This window comes from Pholis gunnellus (genome assembly GCF_910591455.1).
Source record: "Pholis gunnellus genome assembly, chromosome: 1".
Classification (NCBI taxonomy): domain Eukaryota; kingdom Metazoa; phylum Chordata; class Actinopteri; order Perciformes; family Pholidae; genus Pholis; species Pholis gunnellus.
Window position 1 is genome coordinate 19047678 of NC_136528.1, and position 26447 is coordinate 19074124.

Here is a 26447-nt window from a genome sequence, read left to right on the forward strand (position 1 = left end):
CATTTGTCGTCACATCTCAATGAAAAATCAATAATACTCACTGACATGTAAGAATAAATATCAAGCAAGTACAAGAGTATAGTGCATTGTCGAGCAGGCACAATTCACACAATACATTTTATTTACACTGAAATACAACCAGCTCGCTCATCAACGTTCCAGAGTCAAGCTGGTTGGTTTAACCAGCTATCGGAAAAAAAAGGCCCACACTGCACGGCATTCACTTCAAGTGTTATGTGTTATAATAAATCTGGTAACTCAGCGCAGGAGCTTCTGGCTTAACCATCAACTATTCCGCACTATTAACATTCAATAACAGAGTGTAACCAAACCGTGTAGCGGTTCTCAAGTACAGTAAATGAGAATGCTACATGAATGGTTATCGAGCTTCGCTTGGATGCCTCACAATTCGGGAACACATTCAAACACAAGCCACAGCTGACAGAATGATGATTTCCTGAGTAACAGCAAAATTGTTGCCATGTTAATAAATGCTGGACGAGGGTGTCAAGGTTAGGTCAGCCAATCCATCAATGGAAAAGCCAATTCGTTCTCTCTTTACTTGGAGCCCTTACTCTTTTCTGTTATCCACATGCACTGCAGTAAAACACAGAAAGCATCAGACTGAATGTAATTTCATATGATTAACAAAAAAAGCATACCCAAACTGTAGTGTGAATATTGTGATCAATAAATTGCCAAAAGATGAATGTTATTTTAAGAGGTAGTTAACAATACAGAGATTCAGAGGTAGCGTGAGTGAGTGAAGATTTTGTGGTATGCCATTTTGTTAGCTTATATTTAAATCTTACTCGGCTCAGTTGTTCCCAGTTCTGAAGTAACCATCAAATCAAGTGATGGATGACTGCATCAATGTTGACTCTTGTAACTATGGGACACTGAGGAAATGACAATAACCTACAGTACATGTGATCCAATTGCATTTGTAATATCAGTCATGTGTGCACAAAGCAAATGTATACACTTGAGTCCTAATGTCTACCTTTACTGATACAGGTTGAAGTCTGCTGGAAGACTATAATGGTGATGGAAATGTATTTGAGTTAAGACAAAATGTCACAGAAATGTAAGAATGTTTTCATTCTACAATGGTGTGAAGAAAGACTTTAAAAAGTCCAAAGTACAGTGAAAGTACCTTCTAAAAACTTAAACATCAGAGAATCTGGTTTCAGGGAAAACACATTTTAAATATTGAATTACTAATTGGTGGCCACGATTGGAAGCAGCCTTATTAAATTTATAGATTTAAGGTTGGATAAGTGCAATGGGCCCCAGAATATAATTTAACTCACATGATACCAGTACAATGTGTAACTAACAAATACACACCACAACTAATGTACACACTAATGTCACATGATGACAATGTAGTTTGAATGTAAAAACACATCTCTTTTGATTTCTGTTTTGTAACTTGGGCTCAGTGACTTTCCTGACCGTGACTGCAGGTTATTCTGCAGTATGTTTGTCAGTCTTATTGCACTTTAGGACTGCATCAGAGTGTGGGAGGAAGGCCCCTCCAGTGAAATGTAAGTCACAAACTGCAGTTTTCATATAAGCCTTCGCTTACCAACCTAAAACAGAATCTAACAGTAAAAAGATGAGTCATTTTTGGGAATTCGCTCCCAGAGTATACAATCTACAACACGAAGAATTGCATTATCTAGGCCATGTAAGACCTGTGCAAAACAACATCATCCCTCCGTCTGCAGCAGTCCATGAGCTGAACAAGGGATTTCTTTCAGAGCCCTGACAGTCTGGACCAGATGCTGCTGAACTATATTCAACTGAATACAGTGGAATATTTGCCTTGAGGCTGTGCATCCACCTACAGGTAAAGGGCTGCTTTGTTTTGTTGATTCTGTGGGGGTTTTTCCTCCCTTTTGTTCTTGTTCCAGTTCTTCAGCCCTTCGGGTAGAGAGGTGTCCTCCTCAAACTCCCCCAGCCCTTCAACAAACTCCTCATACGATGACTTCTCCTGAAAAGGACGAGTTCCTAGCAGCTCCACCATGTCGGCTTTGTCTAGAATCTCCTTTTCTAGAAGACGTTTTGCCACCTGAAACACATGACGAATTATAGTAGAAGTAGAAGTAATAGTAATTATTTATTTTAAAATAATGACAGTTATAATATCACAACTAGCTGTTTAACATAAGGTAGTTGAGGTTTGCCATCTTCATAACAGTTATTCCAAACAGTTTGTAAAAATACTAATTCAAACAAACCATAAATCGGCTGTAAAGTTGCTGCATCATACTGGCCAGTGTTCTGCTCTTTATCTTTACTTCTCTATATCCTTGTCATCAGTGATAATAGTTCTCACCTTCTCCACCATTTCTTTCTTGTCGGTAACAAGCTGAAGTGTTCGTTGGAAGGCAGAATCAATAAGCAGGCGGACCTCCTGGTCTATAAGCTGGGCTGTAGGTTCACTGTAGGGCTTCTCAATTACAAAATCACCTTGCTGAGGCAGGTCAAAGGACATCTGACCCACCGCCTCGTTCATTCCAAACTGTACAACCTAAAATATGAGGAGAAATGAGTCGTGTTAATCAAAAGACACAGAAGATGCTTCTCATGTGCCTTTGGTTACAACGTCATTTGCTGACTTCTAATTGTGCACCTGCAGAAATAGTCTGGGCAGTAAATATACTATTATCCAACTGTTACTGTAGCAGTTTGTCGGCATTAAGCTACTTGTTTGCAGAGCTCAACAAAAATAATATTAGCGTGCAGTGACACAGGACCCTGCTGTTTCACATGGTCTGTGATTGACCCGTCACTACGATTTTGAGAAAATCAATCTTGAATCCAAATGAATGTACAGAGCAGAAAACATATCTTGTAACTCGTGTTGTTGTTCATTATTACCTATTTTAAGCGTTTATACGAATCACTGCCACATTTTAAACAACTTCTATTCCAGCATATGAGAGTGTATGACACAACACTGACTCCCAATTGCATAACATGTAATTACAAGGTATATTTAGAATCACATACGGTAGTTTACAGCTTTGTGTATCTGTTACCATGCTTGTTGTAACATGTGGTGATCACCTGTGCATACGCAGACTGCGTGACTTTCCTGAGGTCATCCTGCGCACCGGTGGTGACTCGTTGAAAGAAAACCTGCTCAGCCACTCGACCCCCCAGCATCATGCACATTCTGTCAAACAGCTGCTCCCGGTTGAAGAGGTACTGTTCCTTAGGCAGATACTGTGCATAACCCAAACCTTTCCCTCTGGGAACAATTGACACCTGAGGGAGTACATTATAATTAATCTAATTATCAATATAATTGTAATGTAAAAACAAGACTATGCGAGGGCTGCAGAGGAATTCAGATAGTCAAGCAGCAGTGCCAGAGACAGGAGGAAGGACATGGTGTGACTACCTTAAGAAGGGGGTCTGCATGTTCTAGGAACCAGCCCGCTACAGCATGTCCGGCCTCATGATACGCCACGGTGGTTTTCTCTGGAAGCTGCAGTACCTGAGTCTTTTTCTCCAGACCTGAGAGCAAGGAGGATGTCATGTATACCATGTATAGCTCAAATTAAAGCAAAAAGTTCACGTTGATGGCTCAATATAAATTATGAATCAATATCAACTTACATTACATAATTGATCATAATACCAAAATGTATTGAAATTGCTTTTACTACTAACTAACTTGATTAAGGTGTACAACCCATATCCAATTGTCATTCTAAATGTTGTCATAATATCAAATGAATGTCAACTCACCTCCAATAACTCTCTCGACTGCCTGCTCAAAGTGCTTCGAGTCGACATGGTGGTTGAGGTGCCGTGCAGCTATTAGAGCAGCCTCATTGCACACATTAGCAATATCTGCCCCTGAGACACAAATGGAGCGACAACAACCAAGTTAGACTGTGATGTTTTTTTTTTTAAATACAGTGAGAGATAAAGAAGACAATGATCATTGTAGATTAATACAAAGACTGAGCTTAGTGAACGCATGCAAACATGAACGCACATCTCTTGTTCTTACCAGTAAAACCTGGGGTTAGTGCAGCTAGCTTCCTGGCCAAAGCCTCTACTTCAATAGTAATGTCCAACTTCAGAGGTCTTAAATGCACCTTAAAGATGGATGCCCTGCCTTTAATATCTGGTGGGCCTGTAGAAAAAAAGAAAACAAACATATCGTGAATTTTCTTTTAAAACAAAAGAATGATATGCAGTGCCCAAATTAAGATTAAAATAAGGGATACTGCAGAAGACATAGGATTACAATGTTACTGATACAAAACCAAGACTAACTGTGAACTGGGAAGCAAGAAAACTCAAGTGTGTCTCAGATTATGAACCTCGTGAGGACGTCACATTTACACATATTACAGAAGCTCACTCCACTGGTCCCGACAACCACTTTGCTCTTTTCCTGCTTTAGAGATGTTCTTGTCATCCAGCTCATTTTCAAGAGGACACTGACAAATGGTTAACGGCCAATACATAGCTGATAACAAGGTTGTCTAAACACTTTGGATTACTTCAAGTCAAACTACAGCAGCAAAAGAGAGGAAGGACAGCTACAGAAAGTCCAACTAGAAATGTAGGTGCCAACAACTACAATATGAAATTAAGTTTGTAGAGCTGTGCATCAAATTCTGCACACCAAACTGGGCAGTAAAGACAACATTGAAAGACAAATCCTGTGACAGCGGTGTATTGCCGTGAAGCTCCCCTACAGCAGCATTACCTCTTACAAAGGGAGAACAATTTTCACAGGAAATCAAAGTCATAAAGTCAATAACACTCATCTTGAAGACAGCCTCTCTAAAATGTGAATACTCTAGAGGTTATATCTGGAGTGGCAGCTGAGAATGACACAGAGGTAGTTGAGTGTGTGTGAAGGGCATTTGAAGGAGCAATTAGACCCGAGTCCTTAAGCAATGGCTTAACTTGTGGCCTAATTAGAAGACCTTAGCTCAAATAATTATTCATGAAGGTTAATCCCACGCATATTTTTGTTTAAAAGTTAGAGACATGATGATATCACACGTTATCTAACTTATTACTGATCAAACATGAATTAGAAATGTGTTGTTAATGTTTGAAGCAACTTTATCTAATCAATACGGTTTATAACAACACAAAGACTAAAGGAAAGGGAACCGAGAGACTCAAGAACACAAAGAGGAGCGGCGTGTGCTATACGCCATGTTGGCCTCCAGTCGTCTAATCCTTCTTTTATAGAGAACAAGCTCTTTCATTGTGACCCACTTTTCTTTGTAACAGAGTAAACTGCCCCGCCCACTATTCTTCAGCACTGCTGGCGTAAAGCAAATTAGATCTTAGCAGGCAGAGAAAGATCAATCATTTTAACCACAAAGATAAAAGCACACGCTGTGCAACGCACGCTTTTAATGACATAACGTGTAAACAGGCGCAAAAAAAGAACAACAGCAAATCTAATAGGCTTGAGGCTTATTTCTATTTAAACCATACAGGAAGTGTTTCAGTAAGTTCAAGCATAGCACCTTATCTGAATAAACCAATGGTGCAACTGATAAAGTGCAATTTTAATTGATCTTGGCAAAAATAAAAATAGATTTACCCGAATGTTGAAAGCAAACCCAGTGATAAATGATGATTTAGAGAAAAGACTTAGATGGGGATAAATGACAAAAGTCATAAACTGAAACCAGTTCTCATGCATCCAGGGGAGAGCAGGACAAATATAAAGCAAGAGAGGAGGCTGACCTCAGACAAGTGCTACACGTTACCTATGTATATATGTCGATCAAAGCGTCCTGGCCTCATCAGAGCTGGATCCAGGATATCAACTCGATTGGTGCCAGCTAAAACAACCACGTTAGTGCTACTGTTGAATCCTGTCATGACAAAAACAAATAGCATACAAAGAGCTTGTAAATGTTGCACCAGGAATGGCTTGAACAACGAAAGAGACGCTATAACTCCCTACCGTCCATTTCCACGAGCAACTGGTTGAGGGTGTTTTCCTGCTCGCTCTGGTTGCCAAAGTTCCCATTGCCTCTTTTTCTTCCAACCGCGTCGATCTCGTCAATGAAAAGGATGCAAGGGGCATTTTTTCGAGCTGTGGCAAACGTATCCCTTATCTTATATAGGACAGAGCAAAGACAAATCACTTAAATATCCTTAACAGATGTCAAAATTAGAATGAATTACTACTATAGTTAGCGTAATTTCCTTTAGAGTTATTATTGGAACATTGAGAGCAGAGCAAAGATAGATTGTGCTCTATATGTGTATCTTTAACATGACAATGCAAAGAATCATTGTGTTGACAGATGATGTGGCCCAGCAGCAGCATCACATGCATTTGACCCATTGTTCAGTTTTAAGACAACTCCTGCATTTAGCCCAGTACTGACCCTCGCTGGGCCCACGCCAACAAACATTTCCTGGAACTCTGAGCCGTTGACGGTGATGAAGGGGACGTTGGCCTCTCCTGCTGTGGCCATTGCTAACAAGGTCTTGCCAGTACCAGGTGGGCCCGATAACACCGCACCCTGAAAACAAAGGTGTTGCTTAATGATCAATACCAATGCCTTAATGACTAATTCAAACACACAATACTTGATATACAGAATGGCACACCTTTGGGATCTTGGCTCCTAGGTCCTTGTACTGCCGCGGGTTTATCAAGAAGTTGACAAACTCCAAAATCTCCACTTTGGCCTCCTCACAGCCAGCAACATCTTTGAACCGAAGGCTGATGTTTTCTTTTATTACCTTGGCTTTGGATTCACTCATACCGAAGGGGTTTCCCTGCCCACTACCCCCACGACCCCCTGCCATTGGTCCCTGCCGCATGGCAAAAAGTAAAAAGCCGACCAGGAGTAAAGTGGGGAGAACACTGAAAAGGAGTGACCTGTGGAAAAGAGAAAGAAGCTCCATTAGGCGAGCATCAACATGTGCCAATCCAATGTGCATGAAAGTCACTTTGATATGAACGTTTCAGGTACTTCAGGTAAATTCTTTTACCCGTCACTTTCACTGCTGTAGAACACAGGTACTTTCTGTGAGTCCAAACCCATTTCTTTCTGAGCCATTTCCAGGTTATGCTCAAATGAGTCAACACTGCCAATGTTGAACCACAAATAGCTCTGAAACATACACACAACAGAAAACATATAACAGGCAGTATACTGTTTAGAAACGTTAAACTTCAAAGCAAGACGACTGATGTTAAATAAGAAATAACAAGGAAATGAGCAATAAAGTGCACCGTCGTTGCTCATTTCCATTTACTCAGGGTTTTTTCTTACTTGGTCTGGTAGGACCGGTAGTTTATGGTGACTTATGTTAGAAAACGCTTGTGCATCAAAGTTAATTTTTTGACCTCGGAAATTGCTGTTCGACTCTTCTCTGCTCGTGTTACTGTGAAACTATATTTCAAAATACCACTAACACTGACCAACAGAGTGACCTATATTAACAGCAAAAGGACAAAACAGCATTTTCATGCAACTAACCACTTCTGATGTCTTCACTCCATTGGCAGGAATTACTTTGACATATTGTTTATTGACCACCTCCAGGTGATCCACCTGTGAAGAGAGCACTTTGTTTTGTTTTTGTTCACACGGTTGCAACAACACACTGATACAAGACGGATGATAGCAGAACTCGCTCTCCACCTCTTACCAAGCCTCTGTTCATGTAATGATGCACAAAGTCCTTCCAGGAGATCTGCATCCCCGTCTCTCGAACGTAAAAGTACCAAAACGCTAAGGTCATGCCTGCTGCACCGATTGCAAAGTACTGAACTGCTTTTTTATCCAAGGGAAAACCATCCTGTTAGATAAAGAAATGTTGTAAGAGAGAGGAGATAAGTTGGTTAAAGGCGAGACAGCAGGTGTGTCAGCAGGCCAATGAAAAACAATCCACTGCTGCGTCTCAGAACTCTGAGCAGCTATTTAACAGTAGAGTGACTAGTTCGGTGCTATATGTTTTAAGGAAAATATCAAATTTAACATTTGAAAGTTTAAAAAGTCTGACAGCAATATATCAGCTTATGTTAATTTAACACAAAAACAAAACAAATAGATAACATAAACAAACATTTTTCATAAGAATCAATTAAATGTCAATGATAAATAAATGTGTCCAAGATCAAGATGTGTAGTCAGTTGCACATTTTACGGTGGAAAGGAGTGGAAACAGAACCAATATAAGAGAATGTATGTGACAAAAGGATGCCAAAGTAATTTAATTAATTATTACCAATCAACGTTGTGTGTAGTGCATTTTAATGAGCATTCAACATGAGTCGCACCTGAAAACGCGTCCACCAGTGCGATTCTTCTTTTTTTCTTCCTCTTCGTTTGTCATCCTCATCATCATCATCCGTGTCCCGCTCTTTCCTTCCAAGAGATTCTTGCTCTTTGGTATTTTCATCTAAATAGTATCAGAAAATCAGTCATGCACTGCAGCGGAACGGCAACAGAGGATGCACAAGTGCTGCTCGTGAGGATGACTCGAACATTGCTCACCTTCAGCTGATTTGTTGACGCCAGTGCTTTCTTCACTCTTTGGGAAAAACTTTTCAAAACCTAAACCAATGCAACACACACACAGCAAAATAAATTAAGTACAAATGGCTCATAGGTCATTGTGTACACTCTCTTAGCTACATTACCAGTATAAGGAGGTGCAGTACCTCTTGGTGGTTTGTTTGAGCTAAGTAGCCGAGCGAGTGGAAAACCGTGTTGATATAATCCTCCACATCTCCTTTGGATCAGTGACGCCTTCTGAAATAAAGATTCCACATGTTAGCAATACAGGCAGGGCCATAAAAAAACAGAAAGGCATTAATTCAACATGCTATATGTGGTAGATGTCGTTGACAGGCGATACAAAATGAAACATGAGAATCCACAGTCCAAAAGAATCTTCAGCTGTTATGAACCAGACGTGCATGTTAAAATAAGACACCTGTCCTGCTACATAGATTTATTTTTTTCAAACATTATTTACAGGATTACTGAAATCTCATTATGACATGGGCATACTGAACTGCATCACAGTTAACTTAATTTGAGTACAACACTGTTGCAGATCGCTCACTTATACATTAAACAGATGCTTTAAAGCTCACATGATACACACATATCTGTCGCATGTGCGTACCAAACACAGATGATAATACTTAAAAGTTTATAAACACGTTTGGAAGTAACTAATATGTGTTTCCTACACACAACTGCAAAATCTTTGATTGTGGCTCATCGTTAGAAAACGACTGATCCTGGATCCTGACATTGATACTGGAGAATAATACAAATCTGACAATAGCTGATCAGATGTTTTACATACACACATAACATAAGCAAACATTTTGTTTACATGACAAGATATATCTGAGTAACAATATGTTATTGTTGAACAATAACTTTTATTATCAAAGATGCCAGAAACAGAGCTATTTTTAATATATAAACTACAAATAAAAACATAAAACAAAACTTGATTAAAGTTGAATTGCTTCAAGTAAAAAAATAAACAAATAAAACATAACATGTATTGCTGCAGTTTACTGCAGTTTCAGCCCATATCAAACCCACATACACACAGACCAGTGCCAATATATGTGTCATAACACAGTTGCTAATGTCAGGGCTCCCAATGTATGGGATGGGCTCTATTTACAATGCAGGGTCCATCAGACAGAGAAAATGAAGGAAAACTCAATGTATCACATATGTTTGTTTCATTGAAACCAGTGAAAAATATTACTCATGTGGCATTAACAATATGCTGTCTCTAAAATAGATTTACATTCATAAAACACAGTTTGAAACACACTGTTCAGAGTTGAAGTGCAGCTCATTACCTTCTATTTCAATAGAGAAGCAGAACATCGACTGAAGAAAGTCAGCAAAGTGTAAGATACCAGCCAGAGAACCTCAATTACATCTTTTGTTGAAGCAAAGACCATTAAAAAAAACATCCTCTTCCAAAAAGTTCACTACTTTTATATTCCAAGTAAAGCACATTTATATTCAATAACTTGCATATCTCTTAACATTTGCTTAAAATGTGTTTTAAAAAGTCAATGCAACTGAAAGAATGAATGAATGAAAAAGATGAGCATGCATTGACTTAACGCGCACCAGTGACAGAGGCACACCCCCTTCAAAGAAAGCATTAGCCAACTGAAGAACTCGACATCTACAATCAACAATAAGAACGGAAACAACAGACATATCGTGAGAGTAAACAACTGATGAATGATGCACAAACAGTGCAGCCGTTTGTTTGGTTACAGGTTGTTGTTGTTTTTTTGCGTGTGTGTGTGTGTGTGGGGGGGGGGGGGGGGGGGGGGGGGGGTCTGCAGCCTGCAGAACACCGTGTTCCTTCCCACGACAAAGCTCTAGTAAAGTGACACAGGGCTCCGTCTCCTGAAACCCGCAGTTATACAAGACATGGTGAGTAGCTGTTGCAAAAACCACTCATTTGCACGCATCTATTCTGAGAGTAGCGATTTCAGTAAAAAGAAAGATAATGTCACCGTACCAAAGCAAGTGCGCCTCCGTTGCAAAGAGAAGCTGAAATAGTGGATAATTCTCGGCTCCACGTCCGAACAGCCCGGACTCGGTTCCGAAACTGAGCGACACTCACAGAGAGAAGCCCCATCGTCCGAGCTGTACTTTGTCTGGGCTTCACTGGAGTGATTGACGAGCGAGAAGTACCGTACACACTGATCGACGAGCGAGAAGTACCGTACACACTGATCCCGCGAGATTTCGGTGAGAAAATAGCAGTATGTGGTCATGTCAGATGTGGGACATACATTTTATATATTGTTTTAAGCTTAATCAAAAGCTCTGTGGTTTATGTTTGTTTTTCTTTTCTTTTTTACTGGGTTCATACTGCACTCATGCATATACGTGTATGCATCAATCTGCGACCATAATTCCTGTTTATGATGGTGCTATAGCTTTTTTACCTATATATATTACATACATCTTGTATTTTGAATTCTATCATGATTGGGTTTGAATGTAGTTTCAATAAGACATACTGTCCTTTGCATAATTATTGGCGGAAATCCAAGTCCTCGACCACTCTTCATGTAGACTACCAAATGATTTTCTAGAGGAGCCAAAGTAGGCAACACTGCTTTATTGTACTACTCCACTTTTGTTTTCTAATCTAATCTAGGCCAATCTCTACAAACATAAGTCTCTGTTTGACTAAAGATTTTTTTAATTTAAATCAGTGTACTGATTTATGTTGTCAGTTTTTCATATTACAGATTACAGCACAGACGCACACACTTTTTCAGAAGCGAGTATTGGACCCCATTAACACAATACAAATTTGAAGTTGCACTAGTACCACACTGTAACCGCACGCGCTCAACCCTCTCCACCAGTTGGTGGGTGTTATGAAAGAAGATGTGCCTACATCGTTGGCTGTTTGGGGTGAATAAACAAACGACTCAGCGGTAAAATGTACTTGAATGATACGATGCAAAATGTAAAGATTATTGGGAGAAGGAATATAGCGTTTTATATTAAAAATCATAAAAATGTCATAAAATGTTATGCCATAACAAACGGTAAGACAGTCTCTCATAAAATGCCAAATATAATTTGTCATAACAAAAGAATTAAGATGTCATAGTATAGTATGTCATGAAATAATAATGTGGTATGTTATAAAACATCATGGTATAATCTGTCATAACATATTCATAACTCATTCAGACGTGTGTGTGTGTGTGTGCGATTATTCTCGCCTTGTTCAAATCGGGATTAAAACAGTTGAAAGAGCGATTAAATACTTCTCGATATACATGACGCATGTGCCTCAGTGATACTGTACTTTGACACTTTTTATGACATTCATAATCATGACATTTTTATGACACTTTTTTTGGCTCAGTCAAGACAAGGGACGTCGCAGTGACAGTGTAACTGAAACACCAAACATTTATTTTTATTATAATTTTGAAGCTGCTAGTTTGTAGATTTCTACACATCTCTGCAAATGGGGCCAATTATGTCATAACTCATCCATGAACAAACACTGCAGTTTTAATATATTTAATGACTTTATTCATGCACTACTCCACATTTTACAACAGGGCATGGCTTTTGCCAACACCATGCATGTACCTCAGTTTGAAAAACAAAATACAGTACATCATGCTGAACGATAACACAGCCAAAAGTCATTAGGTTAAAAGAAATACTTCAGGTCAACATTTACACATTACCAAAAGTGTCACTTAACATCTTTGTCATTTCTGGACAACATGTGCCATACAATAAGACTGAAACCATTAACATGATGCTAAGTGGATTAAGACGTTTGGATAACAGCTGTATGTAACCTGACTGTCTTAGGCACGCAATGTTCATGAGTATTCACATCTATTTGCTACACACTGCACTAAACTGAACCAGATTAAACACAGACCGAACTGTCTAAAATGAGTTCACAGTTTTCAATTAAAAGAAAGCACATTAAACTTCAATATTATTTTTCAGTTAAACAATTCTCCTCACAAGAATATGTACTGGTGATGCATGCTTTGCTTATATTTCTGTTGCCAATACTATGTATTTATATTTAAAATAATGGTTTTAATGATTGTATAGATACTATCTTTCTTGTCAAAAAACTTGCAAGCAATATCATTTTTCTTCCATTATCCAGGTTGACGACTTGACAGTAAACAAATTCAAAGTAGGTCTATGCTAAAAGGAAATATTGCTGTAAGAGCTGGAAATATGTTCTTAAGACCTTATCAAATGTGAAACAGATGAGCTGAATTACGACTGACATTAAAATAGTGTGGACTGCTTTAGGAGCAGTACTTGTGAGAGCAACAGAGTTGGGATTGATGATGGATTATGAGTAAACATCAAAGTCCAACATATTTATTTGATTTCTTATTGTAAACTAGTTAAACACCGCATTTCTTAATGTGCGATACTAAATTAAATACCCTCTTAATCTGATGCTTGGAAATGACGGCTCAGTGCAGTTAACTTTCAAAAGCATGTTCACAAGATTTTGTTAATAACATAAAAACATACAACTGGAAGCTGAAAGGCAATTTTAGTCTTTGGAATCTGGAGTCATTGAAATTCGAAACTATTCTTTGTATATGGCAACCTTAAAGTTAAGTAAAATTGGCAGTGTAGGTTAATGCAGTCAAGGTTTAATATACGACAACTCCAGCATGCATAATCACCATCTGATGAGGTGGCTTTTCTCTATAGGGCTTTTATTTTGTCGTTTAAACAAGCAGACACACACACACACTAATGTGACTCACTCACACAAACACACATACACAGTGTGCAACACATCCAATTTCAGGATGAATTAAAAAGTTGGGTAAAAAAATGATATATATATTAATTTCCAGATGGGTTTATAAGTACCCTGCTTCATTAGATGGCACACACGAAGTTACAGACTCTACAGTATAAACATATGCACAAAACCAACCAAGGACACAAACTAAAAGCTAGTCTTTTGTTAGACTTCCTTGTGCGAGGAGAGCACGACGTGAGGCAAAGTTCAACTTTCCAGTCGCTTCAGGTGCTCCTCTCCACACTTATGCAACTTTCACAACTGGCTCCTCGTCCTGCTTGCGTTCAGTCATTCGTGCACATCGCGGACAAGTTGTAGAGTTATCATAGTAACAATCTCTAAGGAGACACAAAAATAGGTTATATTAATGGAGTCCCATTTGAGTAATGTGTTGTTTTTCATTTTAAAAAGGGATAGTTTAGTGTTTGCAAGTGTACCGTTTTGCTATCTACAGTATGTTGAGTGGGACAAACATGTCTTTCTTTTTTCTTTGTATGCAGTTTGAAGGTGTGTTAACTGGTGATCTTAGATTAGATTACACCAACTAACTGGGATTAGTAGTAGCTCCACTCAAAAGTAGTGAAAGACAACTTTTAGGTGCTGCCTGGGTCTTAAATATTTTGAAACCGTTACCGCAGCAATGCTACAATCACATTGCATTGTCTGAAAAGTTGGTGGCGACTAACCTGTGGAAGACAGCAGAGCAGTCGTAGCAGACTGAGGTATGACTGTCAAAAGGGAACAGTATGTCTCCTTCCTTACACAGCTCACACACAAATCCTTTGGCCTGACAACGCTACACACACACACACACACACACACACACACACACAAGATCATGTTATGTGTGATACATGCACAGGAAACAAGCTTACTAACAAAGAGAAGTCAATAGTATTGTTCTTTGTGCTGTATGTAAGAGCTCACCTCACAGTCTAGTTTGATGTGCTTAGCAAATGTGGTGTGGATCTCTGTGAGGGAGCAGCTGAGTCTGCCACTGGAGATGTCAATCAAATCCTGTAGTGAGTACATGTCGTCGTTCTCCACAAAGTGCTGTCGCTCTTGAAGCTGGGGAACACAATGACAAAAAATTAAAATGTCGGTCTGTTGGAAGGCCTTTTTCACAATTTGGCAAATGTGAAAGCTCGCTAGTGAGACTGTTTTCAAAGCAGATGAAGATCTTCTTGAGTTGTTTTCAGTTTCTATTGACTGTGTACTGCATGTTAATCATACCGGTTTTATTTATTATTATTATTTTTCAAGTTAAGCGTGAAGCTGCTAATTCATCAGTATTTGGCTCACTGGACTATCTCCTATTGTACCTGCCAATGCATGTTTGTAGGGTATGTGCATTATGTTTTGTTTATCATTGAACTGGAGAGGATGTTTATGTTAACTTGCACAGTTTGAGGATTGGTCATTTTATTTCAGCAATTCAAAATGAGTGATTTACAACTTACTTCTTGATGAGAGATACTATATCTAAGAGCTTTGGTATTCATGTATCATTTATTTGTTTATTTCAGAAACTACTATGAATATGTGCAGCTGATGACTGCTTGTAATTAAAGTTGCTGTCTTACAAAGTAGAGAAGTTGAACTCCACCTGGTGACTTAGTGCTCTCTGATACGAGTCCTGTGTTGGCCAATACACCTCATCCAGCTTTAAAATCCCAACACTAACTCTAAAAAGTATTTTAGCTGATACTGAACTTGTACCAAGAACAGTCAAGTAAAGTTTACAGTATTTGTAGAGACTAATACCACATATATTGTCAGCATTTTACAACAGGAACCTTTCCCGATACAGCTCAAACTCTCAACTTTTACCACATGGTGGTGCTGTTGTAACATATTACTTATTGGTCACATTTAATGCCACTAAATATGACTTTTAACTCCACCATGCAAAGTTAATTTAGTAAAAAGATGCTCACCTGTAGTAATAGCCGAGCCTCCATGGCCTCCTTACAGGTAATAAAATAGGGTTTCATCAACAGAATATCCTGACGGAGTTTCTGTAAAAACACACACACACACACACACACACACACACACACACACACACACACACACACACACACACACACACACACACACACACACACACACATTGCTGTCAGTCTCACTTACTGCAGATCATTGCCTGTGCTAGCCGTTTCAGCATAATAGCAAAACGGTGACACTGTGCTAGATTGGGTTGTTAATGTAACAGTAACTATACTGAAGGTGTCATGGTACAATTATTTTCGAAGTGGTTCTGGGCTAAAACTGACAACACAGCTGGTAATTAGAGCTGTGGATTTCGTTTTATATACACAGCGGTGTCAACTAGTGCCTCCAAAACAGCTACCCACCCTGATCTCGACCAGTTCCTCCACAAAGTTGAATAGCAGCGGGTTGATTTCTTTTAGCTTCAGCACAGGTCGTGAGATCATCAGGGTCAGGTAGCGCATTGAGGAGCGACAAACCTGAAACAGAGAAACTGTGAGAACACGGACTACCCTGACTCCCCTTTAGCAACTCTCTTAGACTTGAAAAAGCTCCTCTATAGCCGCAGAAGTCACAGTGAGACAGTTTGCAAAGGCAAAGGAGGGATATTCTAACATATGTAGTGTACTTTGTTATTTTTTTTGTTGGTTACCTTGCGTGATTCAAACTCCCAGTTGTGGATGACACGGGCTGGGACGATGGCGGTGTCATTCCAGTGGCATGTGCTGCAGTAATACTGGCCTGTGTAGTCACACTGTCTGGCTTCAGTCGGCACGCCCCCTACAAGATTAATATGGCACCGAATACAATCAAACCATGACACACAGAAAGCAGGATGCACTTTTATACATTTAAAACTTTGCGATTAAACATGTAGTATTTAAATATGTCAATGAGAATAAAGATTTTCTAAAAATGATGTTCTGTTTGTGTCGCTCAGTAATTCCTATTTAGCAATTTGTCGATGGCTGTAAAGTAACCTTATTTACAACTTCAAGCAAACTGAAGTTCAATTAGCCTACATGTTGCTTTTAGATCCTCTGTTCCCGTATTTCAACTTGCCAAACATAAATCAACACTTAATTTGTACTCACTTAGTGAAATTGGTGTGCGACATTCTGCACAGCGGTAGTCTTGTCGGTCTAGTCCTATCTCAGGGCAGATGCTGAGCTCGTACGCCGACTGGTGGCTGACTTTTGACTTGACACAGGGCTTGGTGATCAAGTTCATACACTTACTATGGCAACGATAATAGCAACCTGAAACAACAGGGGGGTAATCACATAGCACACAATGGCATTACCACTACACACGCTGGTTGACGAATTAAAAGAGCTGCACAAAGATCCTCCAAGCATTCAGCAAATATATTCTGAGAAAATGAAATGGAAACTTAACAATTTAAGGGAATTTGATGGAACAAAAACGGATATTCAGATAGAGATCTTGCATGGAGGACTGAGTTTTGAAAAATCTGCGCTCTTAAAACTTCCTATTCAATGCACAATGGGATGTTTTAAAATGTTGGGTGTGAAATATCTCCACGGTGCTACATCACTGAGGCATTGTATCGCGTGTCTCACCTGTGCAGGTATACCACGTCTGGATAAGGCCCCAGATGATCGTACTGCACTTGTCACAGGTCTGTTTCACACTCTTGCTCTTTTCCTTGGTAAAGCGGTGCTCCAGTACGATTCTCAGATTAGGCTCATCCTCCTCAGGGTCCTTTTAAGGGACAAAGCACAATTCAAAGATCACTAACATAGCAGTAACACAGTTCACGTGCGGTTATATAAGATCATTTTAACAGCTAAATATTTCAGACCTTCACACCTCTTCCCAGACTAAATTATATTTTGTGTTTTGCCTAAACGTATTGATGTACAAACTCAATAAGATAAATAAAAATATGCACCTCATGCATACCCATTTGAAACATGAGGAGTTTTTGCAGGAAGTTGCAGATTTACACACACTTGTTTACCATCCTATCAGTCTCCAAGCATGTCTGCAATGTTTGCTCTCATTTATCACATACAGAGTAATGGCTGTAAAGGGATAGTGAAGAACCTCTCTGACAAGCATCACCTCTCAGCTACAGGCCAACAACAATATGATTTTAATTTCCCCGCAAAACTATTGCACCCAAGATTATTAGACTATTCTTCAATCCCAAAATTCCATATTTTCCAAATGCACTTGAATGCAGCATTAGCTTCAGGAAATACTTCGCCAAAAATACAGAAAGAATCCCCGCTTTTCATAATTAATTTCCATCTGCAAACACGTCTACAGCTGTGCATTCCACACAATTTAAAACAGGTCAAGTGAGATTGGTCAATTATGAATGTCTTGAAGTTTTACTGATTGCCCCCCAGCTTCAACAACTACATTATCATGTTATCCACTTCTCTCTTCACTCCTTAGTTCCAACCTTAAGCTCCTGTAGTTTGAGACGAAGGTGGATAAGTTTCACCACAGTGTCCTTTTGTCTCTCGGAGTGTTCTGGCAGCTCCAAAATCAGCTTTTTACACTCCTCTATGGCCATTTTCAGCTGTTCAATGTCAGGAGCCACAATCGAACCCTGAAACAGGTGAATAAGAGCACAAGCATGGACATGAAATACAATAGGTTGTTCTGAATGTAAGTACTCCATGTTTAACAATGTGAAAGTAATTTGGATTTGAGGCGGACAGCAGGAACAACGCTTTGCTTACCATAGGCCTTGAGAAGTGGTCCTCAGCTAGACCCAGGTCCATGGTTCGGTCTAAACTGTGGGTTCTGGTCCCGGGGAACAGGTCAGGCCTTGCTTCTAAAGAGAAGTCAACATGGCATAAAGCACTGTTCTTCTTGTAAGCATACACACGTTGGTGTGGTAAGTGCACTCAGTTATGCGTGCTAATTTCCCACATGACTGTGGATCAAGAAGACGAGACGAAGTACAAAAGCTCTAAAAGGGACAACCGAAGGAATCCCATGTAGTCATCGTATCAGTTCTGATATTGTGTAACCAAGCCAGCTGACAAGACAGACTCCTACTGTGTCGCTAAAAGTGCAGAGATCAGCTCGAGGAATGAACCTTTGAAGTGCAGATCAGCTGGAGGAATGAACCTTTGAAGTGCTGATCACTTTTGCATCATAACCGTTTACAATCAGTCTGTAACGTGACCTTTTGTATTGTATGCTTTCAAATCAATTAAATCACAGAGCTGACATTCTTCCACTGCCGCTGCTATCAGCAGCATGACTGCCTGTGTGCGATGTGCATCGGCCACTTTAAGTCCTAACAAATGTGAAATGACTTTGGTCTTCATTCGTCACATGACTTTAATGATTGGCCTAACTTTGATGAGAATACAGTATGTGAAAGGATTATTTGTCTTTATGAGCAATTATTCACAAATATCTGTAGGAGTTTATACTTCCATAACACCATTAAGTAATGAAAATATTACTCGCAGGGAGAAGGTGAGCTTGTGCTTTCTGATTAGCTGCTTAGAGCTGCATTAATAGATTTTATTGATTTGGCCACAAGGGGCAGCAGAACAAGCTGAAACACAACAGCTGACTTATCGCCTTATAAAGTTGTTATGACGAACTCGTTAGCAAACTGATGCATATTTACACGTCCAGCAGACACAGAGCAGCATTAACATCAATCTGGAGACAGGCTCCTATCCACACGACAAATGTAAGTCCTGTAAGAATAATTTTTGCTCTGTTTTCGTCTCCATCAACTTAAAAATGTAAAAAGAATGTGGGATTAGAGGCTAAATGTATACATGAATATACAGCAAGATAACACAAAACAGGCAATAAGTGGGGACACTGAATTGTGTGTATTGTACTAAGAGGACAACGTCACCTGTGCAGTTTAATGCAATCAAAACAACCTTAAAATGATAATAATACAGTGTTCTTCTTTTGTTCAATCTATGTATGAAATGTGTTGATACTGCACGGTCATTTTCAAGGCTGTCGTTTGTAGTGTTGCATTTGATTGTCAGCAGTTTTGCATCCCCACACTTCTATTAAGCTGAATAGAGGTTCACCTCCTGCGTACAACCTAGAGTTAGTCTGAGGAAAGATTCAAAGCTACAAATAGCAACACATGCCCAAACACCAAGCTTGATCCGCCTCCATCCTTTCTTAATTTTGTTTATCTACATGAAAATATTAAAAAGGAGACCGCTAAATTCTGTCTGTATATCAAATAAATAAAATCGATGCAAAGTTAACACTTAAAACACACTCTGATCATACCTACAAGATATCAACAGTGTATAATGAAATCATGAAGTATGATGACTCACATTTTGACAATACGAAAAAAATTGAACTGAGGAATCTAAACATTACATGAAACTAATTTGAAAAGGCCTTTGATTCATAATCTTTCAAATGATACAGAGTAAACCACGCTGATCACATAGTCTTACAAACAATCCATCTTACTGAAAAAGGTGCGGACAAATTGCTGTTACCTGCATACACCTCAGAACAAAACATGTTGGGTGAATTCAGCCCCTCAGTGAGTGAAGACAATGAAGCTCAGTGTGTCAGGCTTGCCTGTCGAAATGATGGTAAGCGGACAAAAATGCCTTTTATTCCCAAAGCTCCGGAATACAGGAAGTGTTACTAAAGTATTGCTTACACTTGTTTTTCGTTTCCTCTGTTTCAGCTTTCGTATTTCCAACTTCCTTTTCCATAAGCTCAGAGTTACTCACAACAGTTGAGTGTGCTTTTTCTTTTAACCTGTGTAAATATCGGAGAAATGATTAGCTAGAATCAGTTTCCCGAGGGGGTCAATGCCCCATAAGGTGATCGAAGCACATAGTAGCCTCACTGTATTTGGCGCTGTGAGGGAAGCAAACCTATATCTGCAAGAGACATTTAGAAAAGCAGAAATCAGGAAATCAGAAAACACCTCCAACTGCAGCACCCGTATCCCGCATCCTCATGGCAGGCCGCAGGCCAGAAACATTTGAGGTTTTTTCACGACAGTTGCTCAAACAGATCCCTAACTAACTGGCCTCAGTCGACCAAACCAGAACACTGAAACAGATTAAACCAGTTCTGATATTCTGATAGGAGCTGGGAGACATTAACTTCTCATCCAAACTATTTTAATCGCCTGCACTTATACATGTCAGCACATATTTTCTGGGATTTTCCATTGGAAAGTGAAACGGGTAAGTTGTGTTGTGCGTTAGTCCTCCTCGATGTCTTTTGGCATTTCCCTAAAGTGAGATGTAGCATGTGACATATAAGGTCTGGTAGCAGCCTGGACTACAGCTTTTCTTTATGAGGTCTTTGTGACAACTATAGAAAATAAATAAACCCATAAGGTAGCACTGATGATGCAGGACGACTGTCACAGAAACTGTCCCATAAATGAGGTCCAATAAACGATGTCCATATGACTTCACGTTTACACCTCTTGGTACATAAGCATTAAGTAGAGTGCATATAAAAAAAATGTGAAGCTTAAAAACAATATTGTTTGTGTGAAAGTGACCTTAAAGCGAGGTCATATTCTAAACTTAAAGAACTTCACCGTGCAGTGGGGGGGTCTTGCCTCCTTGGGGACCATCTTCTTCCTCTCCACGATCAAAAGGATTGAGGCGGGTTTGGCGGAAAAGTGCAAGTTTCTCATCATACTCCATTTCATCGGCTACATCTGAAAAAGAGAAGATACATTACAGTCACACCGAGAGGTTGGTTAGTTTCTCTTGGCTTGTGCTTATGAATTGAAGTACGAAGGCAGAAAAATGGCAGCCGGATCCCTTATGTGTCTGCATTGTTGTTGGTTATTGTACAGCGTGTGATACTATACAGATCCCAATTGTGCCACTGCTAACCAGTAAAGACGTCTTACAATCTGGTTATAATTCAGACTTTCTCTTAAAACGTCTGCTATGTCTCTGATGTCTTCATCTGGGTTACCTCAAACTACACAAAGCCACACTTCAGCCACGGAAGACAATTTACAACCGTTTCAGGTAGTTCTGCCTTTGACTTGTAAATACTTATTTGTGCTATAATTGGAAAACATACTGAACTGCTATGTCAAGAGGTTTGGAAAGTGGTCCACACACAAAACATGGTCTGCTTTCAATAACCAACAAAGAATGGAGGCATCTTAAAGAGCTATGAATGGCCTGCAATAGATCTGAAGTGATGATAAGAAACCTCAAGATTCAAGTGAATACCTCACATGCAACCCTTTTTCTGATTCTTTTTTCCTGTTGCTGGTTCCCTAAAGGATGTGGTGTATTAAAACTAAAACAGAGATTTACATAATGCAAGTGTTTTTAGCATAACAATTAAGACCACAGCCCTCTTATGAAACAACATGACTGTCACTTAGCAGGCTGTAAAGCTGGTGAGCAGGAAGTCATTTCTAAATAATGATCCAAAAACAGACATTTCATTCACTATTTATACATTTGTATCACACATGTTATTACCGAGCTCGGTTAACTTGCATGGAGTCAAACATGTAAACACTGCAAAGCCTGAGAAACGATATTAACACAGATTGAAGGCTCACCTCACCGACTGTAACCAATCAGGGCTGTTGTTGTCAGTCAGACGCCCCAGTAAAGCGGTATCATTAACCTTTTTGTTTCAAGTATTAATGGTAAACATTTGGGATATTCAATATGAATAATCACTGATATGTTACCAATATAAAAAAAGGGCACATCAACGTCAATGCACGAATGTCAGCTGACAGCTAACGTTAGCTAACTAGCTTTAAAAAAACAACAACAATCATCTTCTGGATGCTAACGTTAGCTCGGTCTGGTCAGAAGCTTACCCCGGTGTCGACCATATTGATCATTAAGGACTCGGCGGCTGTAAAATATGTTTTATGGTCGACGCTTGCGGTATAGATGCACAGTTCTACCAATAGTTCAACCAGTGTTGTTTTGCTATCAGCAGCACCATACGGCTCAAAGCGTCAAGTCATCCATTGTTTAAAAAAAAGAAAGTTGATTTCCGGTTAGTATTTTCAAAATAAACTCATTTATCTTCTTCTTTTCAGTTTATTGGTTTTTATTATTATTATTACAAAAAATACTTCATAAATAAGTTATATTCTGGATATAAAACCCGTTCCATTCAAACATTTAAATAAAGCCTTTTTAACCTGAACTTGTTTGTCCCCTGTCTCTAACAGTCCTTTGACGCTCCACTCCTTTCCCAAAGCTGTCACCCTGCCCTTCAGTCTTTCTCCTTCTACACTGAACTTCCTACACTCTATCAGCACATGTTCAACAGTTTCTTTACAGTTGCATATCTCACATTTATCAGACACTGTCTTTTTCATGGTGTATAAAGTGTCATTAAGTCCTGTATGTCCTAACCTTAATATACAAAAAGTAACATTTTCTTTTCTAGATTTACGGCCATCACTTCTCACTCTGACTGACGTCTGAATTTTGTTATTTCTACCCTTATTGTCATTATTCCAAATTTCATCCCAAGATGCCATTATTCTGTGCTGTATTCCTGATGTTGCCTCTGACCTATAAACTCCTTCATATCTACCATACAGTACTACCAAAAAAAGAAGAATACTTTTGATAAATTGTCTGTATTTTATAAAAACATGAAATAAAGGTACAATTCCTCAGCTTCTTAACTGTTGTGTATGAAGCTACATTATCTTAAAAGTGATGTTTGATAAAGGGTTGCCAAAGCTTAAACCCCCTGGTTTGTGTGCCTCTCTGTCTGTGCGTCCCTTCATTTTCCTCACTCGCACCGAACTGACTTCTTGCACAACATGTCATTCTGCCTGCTGTGCTCAGACCATGACAACTAAATAATATTTAGGGATCCTACATATTTGAACTCACAAAAAATAATACAGCATAAAGAGTGATTTATATTTTCCTTTTCTTTTGGCTATAAACATCTGACTGGACAAATCAAGCCTGAGGGCCCACTCTGGGCAGCCCTGTATTAAGGCAGTGCAGCTAGTCCCCACATCTGACATCAGTTGATTGTATTAGAGATTGCACTGATGACAAAAATGGATATGTCCTATCATACAATGAGGGTATTCAGAAGTTATCACATTTTCAGGCCCAGTGTGTCAAGAAAGACAGATAATGTTCTGAGCATTTTGCCAAACAAAGAGCGTAAATGTAGTTGACCTATATTGAAAATACCCTTGCATTAATTACAATTATAGTTTCTACAAATACCATTATTGTTACATTTATGAAAGTGGCTTTTTGACCATCTAAAATCGTCATGGTAAGGAAGCCTTTTAGTTCCCTCTGATAATTCCATGTCAAACTATGGAGCAAAAAAACAAGTTTAACAGTGACACTGATTAGCTTCATTATGAAAGCATGACCACATATTACTAGGAAAACTATAAGATTACTACATTGTTACAATTATCAAATTCCTACTTTATATTTCTACTATATATTTAAAGACATAAGCTGTAAACTATGTATTCTTCTCATCTCATCCTCAGAGACAAACATGAAAGTATAAGGTGTCAGTATGTCATTTCCATAAGTTGATCAGAAAAAGATTGGAAGTTCTTCAAGAAGATACAGCAGGTGTTGTAAACAGCACTGCAACCTGATTGCTCAGTTGCATCAATTGTCCAAGACTCCATGTCCCTGACCTAAACGGTTTGTGAGATGGAACATTTTCAGTTTGCATGGTTTATGGAAATTCTTCCACCAGCTTGTCATTTTGTCTGCCATGCTGCAACTTTAGTGTAAACATACTGCAAGGAGCACTTGAAATATACTCAGTTTAGGTTATGCATTTATATTTGATCTGGTGTATAGCATACTGTATCTATAATTTAGATGTAAATGGAAGTGTGTGTGAGGAGCCACAGTTCATGCGAACTACAACAACCGGGGATTAACAGTATGAATGGCTTCATTGCCTCTCCTCTTACACTGGGTTTTGCTAATGATGTTTTTGTATTAAGTCAGCAACATTTCAGTGGAATATAAACAACTAAAACAGCTTAAAGTAAACTAAGTTGTAAAGCATATATCATTTATATAATAATTTCATCCATATTCAATGTAAAAATATATATTCACCAGCAGCTGACAGTCTTCTGAGGTCAAAGACATGCTTTCTGGTCATAACCTTGAATCATCACAGCTCAAGGCGGAGATTCATCTTAGCTGTGAACGGAGCTGTTTTGTTCAGATATACAAAGGAACAAGTCACAACCCCAACATGCTGCTTCCTAATACAGTCATAATGCCCTTTGATCAATATCCCAACATAATGTATTTACAGTAAGGTAAATGCAACAACATGCCCCGTAATATAACTAAATATCAGATCTGATGATGTTGTAGCCTGCTATGCATGAAATTAAATATCTGACCGTCTATAATAAATCATAACCAATCACATGCTGAGTGTCATGTCACAGCTGTTCCAGTTCATTTTCAAAACACTCAAGTTTAGTGTCCACTGAGGTGCAGAGGAGAGAGAGAAAGCTGTGTGAACGGTAAACTCTTAAAATTCTTCCCACTGTAACTGAATAAACGAAATAGTCACAGAAACCCATTATGCTGCCTCACTTCCGTGTGTGACAGAGGAAGGGGAGATTAGAGACTCTCAGCCAAAACTAAATCAATAAGACTATACATGGTTCTGAGTGCATAATGAACACATGCTCACACCAATGCTTCCAATGATGCAGCTTTGTCAGTGACCAAGTTAGTTTTAGGAAAAGAGCGTGGTTGACGTCAACTTGACTATCGCACAATTGACGAGACAAAACGCCAACGTATAGCCTACTATAAATTACGCACTTGAAACAAACAGCGGTCCCTGTGCCAAAGTTCAATGGTGATTATCCCTTACACCCCTCCTCCCGCTTGCCCGGTGTGGATCATCTTAATTGCCTTTTAAACGTCAGTTACTCTGGACTGAAGGCTGCTGGACTCAGACGCAGAGGAGCACTGACCAAGCTGCATTATGGGATGCCTTGAGGGAGAACGGTTTGGCATAATCTGGTTATGCAGGCTTTTAACCAGGTGTGTTTTTTTTGCAGCTGGAGCCTCAGAGGGAAAGTATCCCTCCGGATAGCTGAGGTAGAGCACAACAAGTTAGTCACCGTCAAAAATACATGTAGGCTAATAAAGTCACTTACAGAAGAGAGGGAAACGGCCGCAGGCTGTCGCACGCGCTCTCACGCTGAGCCACAGCTAAACGGCGCACTGTTTATTGGTTGCAGCTCGGCTAACTGGAACAACCGATGCCTGTCGTGTTGTGATCGTCCATTGACTTAGGAAAACGCTTCTCATATTAGTATTGTCCCAACTCATAGCCACACAGTCAACATGTTTCCTTCAGGGATTAGTGCAAAAGTTGGCAAGGTGTGATACGCAGAGTTTGTAGCTACTTTTACCAACAGCTTTGATGAAGCAGATCGAGGTACGGACGGTCGATTTATTTCAAAGCATTTGACTGGAGACATTTGGAATCTGTCAGTGTATCCGTTTGATGCTGCAGGGGAAGTACAGAATGCCATTCACATTTAGGTTCTGATCGATAGGCTACGATGAGACGCTCGTGTCATTCCTGCTGCTTTGTGATGGCTACAGGTGTTCAATGTTACTGTGGTGTGGAAGCCTTAAGGGGAAAAAAAGAGGGAACCACAAAGCCACCTGGGGAATTACACCCCAGGGAATACGGACTTTAAGAACCTTAAAATACTGTTTTGAAAACTGATAAGGCACAGGTTCGTTAACCCTCCTGTTATGTTCGGTTTTTAGGTACAGCAATGATGTTCGCGGGTCAATGTGACCCGGTGCATGTTTAATCATCCTTGTCAGAAACCAAACAATCCTAATAAATATAGTTTGTACCTCATCACCAACACCATTACTAACAATTCAATCAGTATTTAGTGTAATGGAGTTATTCACCCTCATGGATCATTCAATTAGGATAACTCACTCGTTTTCATGAAAAATACATGTTCAAACAATTTTAGGTACATTGGAAAAACCTAGATGTAAATTGCATTAGTCTATAACATGTATTGTTTTCTAAATTTATTTTACATTTTGAAACTCTCTTTT

General features: G+C 39.3%; 2 protein-coding genes across 4 annotated transcripts; both read right to left on the reverse strand.

Annotated features, from left to right (window-relative positions):
- Positions 1 to 1849: 1849 nt before the first annotated feature.
- On the reverse strand, positions 1850 to 10665 carry LOC306697011 (mitochondrial inner membrane m-AAA protease component AFG3L2-like; the record flags this gene model as incomplete). The annotated part of the gene is made up of 17 exons (XM_079160749.1): positions 1850 to 2077; positions 2345 to 2539; positions 3079 to 3279; positions 3416 to 3531; positions 3766 to 3876; positions 4034 to 4159; positions 5769 to 5876; positions 5969 to 6122; positions 6399 to 6536; positions 6625 to 6898; positions 7012 to 7133; positions 7503 to 7577; positions 7675 to 7824; positions 8306 to 8427; positions 8523 to 8582; positions 8690 to 8780; positions 10546 to 10665. The coding sequence occupies 17 exons, from the start codon at positions 10663 to 10665 to the stop codon at positions 1850 to 1852; spliced, it is 2391 nt and encodes a 796-aa protein (XP_079016875.1).
- Positions 10666 to 12074: 1409 nt separating this feature from the next.
- def8 (differentially expressed in FDCP 8 homolog) lies at positions 12075 to 22300 on the reverse strand. Of its 3 annotated transcripts, none has more exons than XM_079163809.1 (12): positions 22178 to 22300; positions 20912 to 21034; positions 18072 to 18163; positions 17789 to 17938; positions 16938 to 17079; positions 16449 to 16613; positions 16007 to 16134; positions 15720 to 15833; positions 15300 to 15380; positions 14290 to 14430; positions 14049 to 14158; positions 12075 to 13700 (listed from the first exon to the last, which is right to left on the reverse strand). In XM_079163809.1, exons 2-12 carry the CDS (start codon positions 21018 to 21020, stop codon positions 13607 to 13609), a joined length of 1326 nt encoding a protein of 441 aa, XP_079019935.1. In that variant the 5' UTR covers positions 21021 to 21034; positions 22178 to 22300; the 3' UTR covers positions 12075 to 13606. The 3 variants fall into 3 exon arrangements, with proteins under 3 accessions (XP_079019935.1, XP_079019933.1, XP_079019934.1); XM_079163807.1 differs by having other exon boundaries at positions 18072 to 18166; XM_079163808.1 differs by lacking the exon at positions 22178 to 22300 and adding an exon at positions 21908 to 22002 and having other exon boundaries at positions 18072 to 18166.
- Between the last annotated feature and the right edge of the window lie 4147 nt (positions 22301 to 26447).

Excerpts from the sequence above, each read along its gene's own strand:
- def8 (XM_079163807.1), bottom strand. The coding sequence starts at position 21,020 with ATGGAGTATGATGAGAAACTTGCACTTTTCCGCCAAACCCGCCTCAAT. Across the intron at positions 18,167-20,911 it reads CAAGACCCCCCCACTGCACG|AAGCAAGGCCTGACCTGTTC; the intron begins GTGAAGTTCTTT and ends ACTTCTCTTTAG. Across the intron at positions 15,834-16,006 it reads GGGAGTTTGAATCACGCAAG|GTTTGTCGCTCCTCAATGCG; the intron begins GTAACCAACAAA and ends TCTCTGTTTCAG.